Here is an 11613-nt window from a genome sequence, read left to right on the forward strand (position 1 = left end):
TCAGTTGTATAGGTTGGGCTTAGCCCTTTAATTTGAGCTGAGATTTCCCTCACCCAGTAAGGAGAGAGTGTTGTAATCAGTGTCACTCCACCTGTTAAGTGAACATTAGTGGAATCCTCCTACTTGTGAGTTTGAGACGGGGACGTAGGCACTGTTGCCGAACCTCGATAACATATCTCGTGTTACTCTTACCTTGATCTTTACTTCTTGTACTTTGTTGCGTATCTTTGTCTGCCAAATTCATTGCATTGACATTTAGATACTTATTTGTGATTGCCTGAAATATACTAGAACTGTTTTATCTGTCTAGATTATCTAAATTTTATCTGTTGAATTGGAACTGTTTAGTAAAGACCCTAGGTTAAGTGATACTAACTGTGGATATTGATATAAAATCTTAAAATCTACGATTCACCCCCCTCTTGGGATTACACCAATTACTTCACACTTAAATATTTCTCAAAAAAGTGATTTGGAAAAAGTACTTTTTGCAATAAGTATTTGTTGGAGTACAAGCCGAACACTACATTTTTGTGAAAGTGCTTATTTTAAGTGATAAGTGCTATTAGCACTTTTTTTTTTTTAAGTGCTCCCAAATGGAGGCTTAGTTTGATATGCCTGTCAAGATACATCATAGTGATAATGCTAAGGATTACTTTAGTACTCAATTCACTATGTATATGACTAACTTTGATATGATCCGTTGGTCATCTTGTGCCCACCCTCCACAACAAAATGGAGTTGTAGTGTGGAAAAAACGGACATATTATTGGAGTCACTTGAACCCTATTGTGTCAAATGAATGCCTCTAAAGTTTTTTGGAGTGATGTTGTGCTCACTGCTTGTTCTCTTGTCAATAAAATGCTATCCTTCTTTGTCGTTGGTGGGAAATCTCATATTTAGTTACCTTCCCTAAAGCTACTTGTTCTTACCTCCTTGTATACTTGGTCGTGTGCCCTTTGTACATTAGTTAAGTATCGAAACGGATTGGATCCTTGTGCTATCAAATGTATCTTTTTGGGCTATTTCTATAATCAAAAGGGATAATATTGTTTTATCCCTACTTTATATCGATTCTTTGTCTTTGTTGATGTCACCTTTTTTAGTCTACATCACACTATTCTCATTTCATGAGTTCTGTTGACCTTGATGAGCCCCTTCCTTTGCCTAGCTTTCTAGATCCTAACCTATTATCTCCACCCAGTCCCCCTGCATCTTCATCTAGCTTGAGTCTTTTTTGTCGCATGGATTGTCCCAATTTTTAGGTGTACACATGGCGACTCAAGGGAGGTGAGCCTCCTCCAGCTTCCACTTCTACGCCTCTATTTCCCTCATAAGATGATCCTATTTCCAAGATGTTGATCCTCCTATTGTTGTTAAAAATTAATGCACTTGTATCCAACATCTTATCTCTAATTTTCTTTATTATGATTTCGTGTCACTCTCATATTAGTATTTTGTTAGTACTTTTCTTTTTTTGCTCTTCCAAAATCTATTTATGAAGTCTTATCCCATTTTGGGTGAAGGACTGCAATGATTGAAGAATTATACTTGGGAGTTGGTACCTTTTCCTTTTGATAAGTTTGTGGTTGGCTATCGCTAGATGTATACAGTGAAAGCCAATCCAAATGGTTTCGGGCCATTGAGGCCCTCCTCGTCAATAAAGGATATGCTAGGTGTATAGTTTGGATTATTTGGACACATTCTCCTTGGTCACCAATCTTGCCTCCTTACTTTGTTCATCTCCTTGGTGGCCACCGGTCACTAGCCTCCACATAAGTAAGATCTGAAGAGTGATTTCCTACGTGGTGATCTTTTAGGAGGAGGTCTATATGGAGCAACCACTTGGGTTTGTTGCTTAAGGGGAGTCGGGCTTGGTATGTCAGCTCAAAAAATCATTATATGATTTAAATAAGTCTCTTAGAGCATGGTTTGATCGATTTAGTGTAGTATTTGAGTTTGGCCTCCGATGGTGTGCAGTAGATCACTTTGTGTTTTATTGTCATACTCCATCCAGTAGGATTTTGCTGATTGTGTATGTGGATGATAGTGTGATTACTAGTGATGATGATCAAGGTATCTAGGGCCTAAAGCATTCTTGTAGGCTAAGTTTCAGACCAAGGGTTTGGAACCATTGAAGTACTTCTTGGGTATAGAAGTATCGAGATCTCGTGTGGAAAATGTTTTGTCAAAAAGGAAGTATGTTTTTGATATTTTTTATGAGAGTGGGTTGTTGGGATCCAAACCTATTGGCACACCCATGGATTCTAACAGTTAGTGCTAGATATGGATGATTTGTTGCCTAATCCAAGATGATGCCATAGACTAGTTGGAAAGTTGAATTATCTCACAGTCACTTGATCGAATATATATTTTGCAACAAGTGTTGTGAGTTCAATTGCACTTTATTCCACTTTCATGGCCACTAATAAGACCAATGAACCCACCCCATTGAACCTACAAAGATTAATAGCCAATATCCAAACTCTATCTGTCCATTAGACACTCTCCAGGACTAAGTAAACCAAAAGTTGCACTCATTCAGTAAGCGGCCTATGAGAAAGACCTAAATGTCACTTAGGCAACTCAATGGGTCTCCATATTCCAAGATCAGTTTAGGGTATTCTCCCAACTCTAATGTAGCTCCCAATAGGATGGTCAATCGACCCACCCTTTCAATCTATCTGACCTTAAGTTCAATGAGATTTGTTGAATAATTGGGTAAAAATGGAAGACCTTAATCACAATGACAGGTCTCTCCCTCTATTCGTATTATATGTTAAGTATATACTAGTGACCATATTACCCTTACTAACTAACGCTTAGCAGCATAACACTAGCACATACTAATAATGTTAAGTGACCAAAATAACCATTAACATTCCCCCTAAAGCTAACACGAGCAATCCCCCTGTTGGCCTAATAAGGCTTACAATTCTTATTTTGATGATAACAAATCAAATGATATATTTAATATGTTTCAAGTAAAAGTGTTCAGGAAAATAAAAGAGCTCAAGTGTATAAGAAAGTTCATGGATTACAAAGAGCATGAAGAATGAAGTCATATTGTGAAAAGCTCAAAGGAAAGAATGCAACTATAAAGATGGTGAAAGAACAAGTTTTGAAAACTAGATTATACTTTTAAGGATATTCTCAAATGTAAGTACTTCAAAGTAAATCTTAAGTATAAAGAAATTTGAAGCTCATAAAAATTCAAAAATATGTTTTTATATATATACTCTAAAGAATATTTCTTAAATCCATAAAAAGAAAGGGTTTAAGAAAAGAAATTTTTTTGAAATAATGAAGTTTTTAAACATATTTATTTCAAATTATTTGGAAAATCAAAAATATATTTTTTAAACATATATACTCTAAAAAGTATTTTTTTTATAAATAAAAAGGGCTTAAAAAGAGAAGATTTTTTAAACCCTGTTTTTAAACATATTTATTTCAAAATATTTGGAAATGAATTTTAGGAATCTTTGGGAGTAATGGATGATTTCAAAAAACTCTATAAATAGTTCTAATCTCAAACATTTTAAATTAGAGAAAAGAAAGTACAAAGAAAGAGAGAAAGAACTTTGATGAAATATTCAAAAGAATTTTGAAATTGAGAAATCCTCTAAAGTTTCCAGATCAAGTGTTTTTCAACAACTTTTTTGATCCAGAGATATTCAAAGGCTTTTAGATCAAAGTAAGTTTTTTTTTTTTAAAGGTTTTAGATCAACTAATCTTCAATTATTCAAAATTTTGTTTTCAAAGGATCTAAAATTCTTTTAAGATAAACTCTCTGATCTGAAATCAATTTACATTCTGAAATTAAGTTTTTCAATGATCAAAATTTTTATCTTCTTTGGAAAATTATTTGATAATCCATACCAAGTAATTGAGCTTGAAATTTCTTATATTTAAATTACTTTGAGGTATAAAGTGAGCTCATTGGTGTATTAATTCACTCTACTGTGAGAGTTCTCTTTTATACACATATTCCTTCGTTATCTTTCTTAAACGATTCTGAGTTGTTGAATCGTTGAACCAAATAAGGGGTTGTTATTTGGAGAGGCGAGCTTTAGCCTAATTGAAGGAGTGCATTGTAAGTTGCTATTGTTCCACTAGGTAAAGAAACTGAGATAGTGAAATCCTTTGGTGTTTTTGCCAAAGGCGAGGACGTAGGCTGTGTTGAAGCCGAACCTCGTAAAAACTCTTGTCTCCTTCTCTCTACTTTAATTTACATACTTTATTCGCTTTTGTTATAAAATTTATGAGTGCAGGTTGCAGGATTTAAATTAAGTTCTGGATCAATAGAAAGTACGTTTTGATTAATCTTTTGCGGAAACCCAAAAGGGGAGTACGTTGATTAATTTGCGAAAATCTTAATCAAGTAAAGTGAATAATAAAAGGTTACAGGGAAAGCAACGGAAGCCTAAATGTTATTGATTGATTGATTACATTGATTGAATTATTATTTTAAATTCCAGTTTTCTTAAGTGTTGTTATATATTGTATTTTGCTGGGTTATTAAAATTTGAAAACTTAAAAATCAAATAAAATTAAAAGATTTCTAATTCACCCCCCCTCTTGGGAAGCTATTCTTCATTTCACCCCCCACCTCAAGGCTTTAGTAAATAAATCACTAAGCTGCAAATCAAAATTTATGTAAGTGGTTGTAATGAGCTTCTGTACGAGTTTTTCTTGAACAAGGTGGCAATCAACTTCAATGTGTTTTGTCTACCATGGAAGTCCGGGTTGGAGACATTATGAATGGCAACTTGGTTATCACACAACAACTCCATAGATAGAGAATACGGAAAACCCCATTCTTCCAAAATGTTTTTCAACCAAACAAGTTCACATGTAATATGAGCCATGACCCTATACTCTCAACTTAGCACTTGACCTAGCTACCACAATTTGTTTCTTACTCTTCCAAGAAACCAAATTACCACTAACAAATATGCAATACCTAGTTGTGGATCGTGTTGGAAGGTGACCTGCATCTGTATATCCCTGACTATGAGTGTGACCCCGATCCTAATATAAGAGACTTATCCCAGGTACACTTTTGAGATATCTCAATATATGAATTACTGCACTCAGACTACATTTCACCGGTAATATGAGTTCTAAAATTGCTACAATACATGCACAAGAGTGAAGGAAGTAATGTAAATGATTTGTCACGATCCTACATCATGCAACAAGCAGCTTTTCTTGCTAGTACCCAAAAGATAGCCTTGCAATCACACCCAGTTTTTCTTGCAACTACCATCCTTGCTGTATATCCCCTGAACTTTATTTTCATAGAAGGTGTGGCAGAAGTTGTTTACAAGGGATGAACATTTTGAAGCTTTGGTATGGAGCAGTTTAAAGCAGCTTATTGCTCTTTGCTCACTTGAAGGCACTGGCGCTTGGATTGTGTCTGATATTATGGAAAGCGAATCTGTGAAATGGGTTGGAAAATTCCGTCTTTTGTTTTTGGGGCCTAGTTAAGTCAAACTTCGTTAAAAGTAATTACATAAGCTTCCCTGTTATTTTGGCAGTTGTTTTTCTTGAGAGACTGCTAATATATGCATGATTCATCATCCTGCAAAAAAATTCTATCTTAATTTGCATATAGCATTCTTTGTGATTGATATTTTTGTTTGAAAACAAGCAAACCTTAAACTGTATAAACTGTACATTTTACTTTCTGAATTTATTTTGCTGCATGCATTTTTCTCACTGTTTTGCTCCTTGCAGTGGAGGCCTGCGGTTGAAGCGTGACATAACTGAATATGGAGAGTTTGTCCGGAGTTTTAATGCTCCTTCTGTTGACGAGAAATTTGAGCTGTTGGGCATGTAAGTTGCAGCTTGCAAATTGTCGAAAATCCAACATACTTTAGTTACCATTTTAAATCTTTACATACTGATGAAATCTATGCCTACAGCATGGCCAATGTGTTTATTGTTGCTCCTGAAAGCCTCGCCACTTTGTTTGAGGGTACTCCGAGTATCAGGAAAGATGCACAAAGGTATTACTTATATTGGTGATGGTGTTTACAGTTAAGGTTGATTATTGTAGACAACATCTAAAGGCAATTTTAGAGCACTTTTTACTCTAAAAATGAATTATTGTTATTAGTATTATTATTATTTTGAAATAAGTCTTCAAGCTATATATGTTAGACCCCTGGATGTTGTGAGAAAAGACAACTTTCTATGGAGTCCTGAAATATGTTGGCTCCAATTCTCTCATCAAATAAAATATCAAGGTTGTGTATTTTTTTGTTTTTTTTGTTTATTCTGCAAATAATGCATGTTCAGGGGGTGGAAGCCTAACCAAATGTTAAAAACAAGATGATTGGTGATGGCGAAAGAGGAAGAAGAATATTTAGTCATGGCCTATATAACTGTCTTTTCATTTACTGTTTTTCTTATTTTCTGTTTTCCATTTAGACCGAGGATGGTGAACTTATGATTTGGCTGCCGATTTAGGTTTATTCAACTTCGGGAGGACTACAAGAGTGCAAAACTTGCTGCCAGACTCAGTTCTTTGTGGCCAAGCTCCAGTTAAGACAGGATTGGTGCGCTATAAAGGTAACCTGCCACTTCTCTTGGGTTAGTTATGGGAAGCATTTACGAATGATAGGGAGCTGAAACCTCAAGTTGACTGGTTGGTGCTGCCAAGAGCTAGTTAGGGAGCTGGTTTGAGATTAAGCTAATCAGGAGGCTGATGAGCTGACCTTCTGAAAATTGGGTACATTAGCTGTCACCTTTTAATTTTTTTTCTCATTATATTTTCCTTATCCATTTTGAGTGTATATTTTTGATAGTATGGACGGGAAATTGAATACGGTTGCACTTAGAAAGGCTTTAATTTATCCACTTATCCCTTTTTCCTTTGTGTGACAAATCAAAGAATGACAGGTTTCTTGGCCGGGTGTTTGTCACTGTAAATGGTTCAAATTTTATGACTATGTATAGGCCTCTTAGAATCTTACGCTTTGTTGAGCTCACACCAAAATGTTCAGAGACTTTGCGTACGAGAGAGATGATTCCCCTCCCCGACCTTTCCAAGTGGATAATCTGCTGGCTTTGAATATTAATGTTTGCGATATCAGCATCCTTTTAGACATTTCCTTGGGGGCGACACTTCAATGGTGCATTTATCTCCTTTTTAATGCAGAACATGATGGTTTGGTTGAATATGATGATGAATCATTTTGAGCTTCTAGTTTTAGAATGTTTTCAAAATCAAGTTACTCGTATTCTATTTTGAAATTTAATTACGCACCATATTTAAAGTTGCATGGTCTAATCTAATTTGCATCTGCGATTTTACATTTATTTGTTTATTCATTTTACTGCCCAGTGGTTGTTTCGTCAGTTTCTGTTTTATAATTGTCTCTACATATATGCATAGGGCCTAATAGGGGTTTAATGATGGAGGGGGAGCACCAATGAAGGTCCAAAAAGTGTAGTAGGGGAAAGAAAAAAGGATTGCAGCTAGGGATTTAAGTCTCATTAAGACATGTGGCGGGTGCCCTGCCCCCTTCTTGCTGATATATGGTGGACTGGTGGTGGGTGCCTCCCCATCTTTTTCTCTCTTCCTGGTGTGGCTTTGCATATCTATCCTCCTTCCCCTCCCCCACTTTACATAGTGGAGTCTCTCTCTCTCTCTCTCTCTCTCTCTCTCGGATATGGATGGAGAGAGAGTGATTGGTGAAGAGTAAAGTGCGGGTGATGGGTTGGCTACTCTGGACAGCCATCTTATGCAGCACCAATGGTTTCTACTTCATACAATGTTCTCCTGCCAAACCCATTATTGGCCCCTCCCACTTCCTCCGGGAGGTCCCAAAACCACATAGCCTCGCTCTCTCTCTAGGCTAATAATAGACTAGAGTCTCAGTTACAGCGTGGAGATTAGGTAGGCATACGGTGCGAGTGACGGGGACTTGAAAAGGCAGAAGATGAGGGCAAATTGACCCATGAGCCCCCATGTAGCCATCACATCACTGTGGGGTCCTCAGTTTCTCTTTTTTTTTTGTTTTGTTTTTTTTGGGGGGAGGGTGGAGAGAGAGCTAGAGAGAGAGATCCAAAAGAATCCATTTCAGATTTGGGAGTTTGAGCTCCAAACCCCTCTTTCAGAATGTAATAACAAAGTAAAGATAAGTGTTAAAAGAGGTCAGCCCCAGCCTGATTGCCATTTAAGGGTGCTATATGATCATAGAATATCTTTATAAGATAGCTATAAGACCATTTATGATATATGGATTAGAATGTTGAGCGACAAAGAAACATAATATCCAAAAAATAAAAATTGTCGAAATTAGAATGCTTAAATGGATGAGCGATAGAACATTGAATGATAAATTAAGGAATGAACATATTCGTAGTAAGTTAAGTGTAATTCCTCTTAAATGATATGAACACTTGCAATGTAGGCCACATAGTGTACCTGTGAGGAAGAGTGACGTAATTATTTTGGGAGGCAATAGAAAGGGTAGGGATAGACTTAAAATAACTTGGAAGGAGATAGTGAGTAAGAATTTAATATTCTTGAATCTATCAAAAGAAAAGGTCCATGATCGCATAAATTGGCCGAAAATGATTTATATAATCGACTTCATTTTGTAGGACTAAGGTTTGTTTTTTTTTTTTGTTGTTGTATATATATATTCATCTTCAAAGTGCTTTGCTTTCTGGGTTTGGGTCTCTGCCAATTCAATGAGAGCCACAACAGAAAACATGATCCCTTCCTATTAGCATACGCTACAGATTGATCCTTTCGGTTTTAGAGCTTCCAGAGCAAATTTAGGGTGCAGTTTTTATTTTTAATAAAAGAATTACATAAAGAAAAGAATTATAAAAATTTCAATCTATTTTAAAAGATTTTCTTCAATATTTGCATATGAAACTTGAGAAAAGATATATATTTTTTTCTTTTTGTAAGCCTAGAAAACAAAAAAAAAAAAAAATAAGATCGTATTTTAGATTTTTTTTTTTTTTTTTTGAAAATTATTGAAGATAAAAATAATAAATTTTTTTTTTTGCAACTAAACAAAGCTCATAATTTGCTCAATATTACTGCTACACTTTATATCCCTGTCTCGACAAAATGTAGACACAAAATGTGGTTATAAAGTGAACCTAAATGTGAATTGGTGGATAAATATTTTTTGTATACTTCGACGTTTAAATTGGATGGTGTTAAAAGTGCACATTTGTCCCGAGTTTAGAGAAACTTTAGCAGCTCATAATCTTGGGAATTACCCCATCTATAGAAAAGATGTTAATTCCATTTGCTCATTGCGTTTGATTTTGTGATTTAAATCAAACTGTTTAATTATACTGTAATCAGGAAGAAGTTTTCACCCTATAAGCTCACTAAAAAGTTAACATCAATAGCTTGAGTTTATATGAAAAAATGGTGACTTCTCAATTGAAATATTGGACTTGGAACTGTTGAAATGATGTTTCAAGTGCATGAACTTAAGTGCCTCAAATGGCATCTTTATGATTACAATCAAAAACTACTCGGACAGCTAATTGACATCATTTTTTTCTCTCTCTCTCTCTCTCTCTCTCTCTCTCTCTCACACACAGCATTTGTTTAAAGGCAGTGGAACGAATCTCATCATGCCATGGATTGATGTACCGTTAAAACATGTAGGAGTGACATTTTAAGCAACTTAACTAACAAATAAGCCATCATTTCACTCTACATTATGATGCTCTTTACATGGGGAATAGAATATCTCTCACGCTTCTTCAAAAATCTAGATCAATAATAAAGTCTCCTGAACTCAAGTGGTGCCCTTTCTATAACATTTGTTAAGATAGGGAGCTATTATGCAGAGGTGTATGCCAATACCTGAGCCCAATTCTTGTATAAACACTTGGATTATGGCTATTTAGTATTATTTTTATTTTTCTTTCTGGTTTTGCCCGATCAAGAAATAAATCACGAAAGGTGTGTTTGTTTATGTTATTATTATTTTTTTTGTTTCTATTGTCTTCTTTTTTTTGTAAAAATTGAAAATCAAATTCTATAGTTTTCAGTTGTTGTGGCAATAACAATTGATTACTATAATACTTTTGTTAGGAATTTTACTTATAAGTTTTGTCTCAAGTTGGAAAAATAGAGTTGAAGATGGATGTTTATATACATGACTGGACCCAAGACCTAATACACTCGAACTTTTGTGTCAAGTTAGTACTCACTCTGGTGTATCAAACTCACCCACAGACTCCTCCGGCACTAACAAATGGTATTAGAGCTGATCATTCATAACTTTCCATGAGTGACATTATAAAATTGAGTTGTGAAATTAATTCTTTTGATGTGCTGATAGTTGGAGGACTAAGTGTGTGACCAAGGCCAATAACGATCATCTAAATTTGGTAGATGGATCTGAATATGGTCTAGATTTGAGAGATATGATTGATTCGGAGGCACATTAAATGCAATCGGAGCCTCTGAGTCACGTAAGATATGGGGGTAAGACCCACTTAAGAAACTCTTGGAGAATTGAGCTTACTCTTGTTTCCATTCAAGTGGGAGCGGTTGGAACTCACAAGTGAGTGGGAGATTGTTGGGAATTCCACTTGTAAATTTGTCCCACATTGAAAAAATAGAATGGAAGATGAGTGCTTATATACATGGTTGGGCTCAAGACTCAATGAGTTTAAACTTTTGGGTCAAGTTGGTGCTCACCCATGTGTATCAAGCCCACCAATGGACTCCTTTGGCACTGACAAGTGTGTATTATAACCGACGGTTTGTAACTTTGGGCAAACGACATCATAAAGTTGAGGTGTGAAGTTACTTTTCCTGAGATGCTAATAATTGGAGGACCAAGTATGCGATCAAGGCCATTAAGTTTCATCTAGGTCTAGTAAATGAATTCAAATAGGGTTAGGACATGGGAGGTAGGATTGGTTCAGAGACACATTGAATGCAGTGTAAGGCACATAAGACGTGAAGATAAGGCCCACTTGAGCAACTGTTGGAGAATTGGGTTTGCTCCTATGATGGAGACAGTTTTTGTTCAAGGGTGAGCAGTTGGAACTCATAAGTAAGGGGGAGATTATTGAGAATTCCACTTGTAAGTTTGTCTCACATTGGAAAAAAATAGAGTGGAAGATGGATGGTTATATATATGGTTGGACCCAAGACGCAGTAGACTTAAGCTGGGGGGTGCGCCCCCCTATGGTACTATACTATATATTTGAATTAGTGGATCTTAGGGTTTAATTTTATAACAAATGGTATCAAAGCACTAGTTTTGTGTTAGGTTTTCTAGGGTTTGTGTATTGATCGCAACAAGGATGAGCGGGGTGAAGACTAGATTTGAAAAGTTCGATGGTAAAGGGAACTTCATCCTATGACAAATGTGGGTAACTAGTTTGTTGGATCAACATAAGGTTTATAGGGCTTTGATAGGAAGGAAACTAGAGAAGATAGATGAAGATGATTGGATGGAACTAGAATGGATTACCTTTAGTACTATCTGATCTTGTTTGGTAGATTTTGCCTAAAGGTTTGTGGATGAAATTGGAGAGTCTATATATGTGGAAGAGCAATACTAATAAATTTATTTTGAAGAAGTCATTGTTGATTCTTCATAT

At 35.6% G+C, this 11613-nt stretch overlaps 1 protein-coding gene across 1 annotated transcript in view; it reads left to right on the forward strand.

Moving 5' to 3' along the window:
* The window catches only part of LOC131166405 (exocyst complex component SEC10b), an 84728-nt gene extending 77809 nt beyond the window's left edge, over window positions 1-6919 (forward strand). Inside the window, exons 23-25 of the mRNA XM_058124928.1 lie at window positions 5743-5841; window positions 5931-6014; window positions 6478-6919. Of these exons, the coding sequence (XP_057980911.1) occupies window positions 5743-5841; window positions 5931-6014; window positions 6478-6556 (262 nt within the window). The 3' untranslated portion in view covers window positions 6557-6919. The remainder of the gene's footprint in view (window positions 1-5742; window positions 5842-5930; window positions 6015-6477) is intronic.
* The last annotated feature ends 4694 nt before the right edge of the window (window positions 6920-11613 follow it).

Source organism: Malania oleifera, chromosome 10 (genome assembly GCF_029873635.1).
Source record: "Malania oleifera isolate guangnan ecotype guangnan chromosome 10, ASM2987363v1, whole genome shotgun sequence".
NCBI lineage: Eukaryota > Viridiplantae > Streptophyta > Magnoliopsida > Santalales > Ximeniaceae > Malania > Malania oleifera.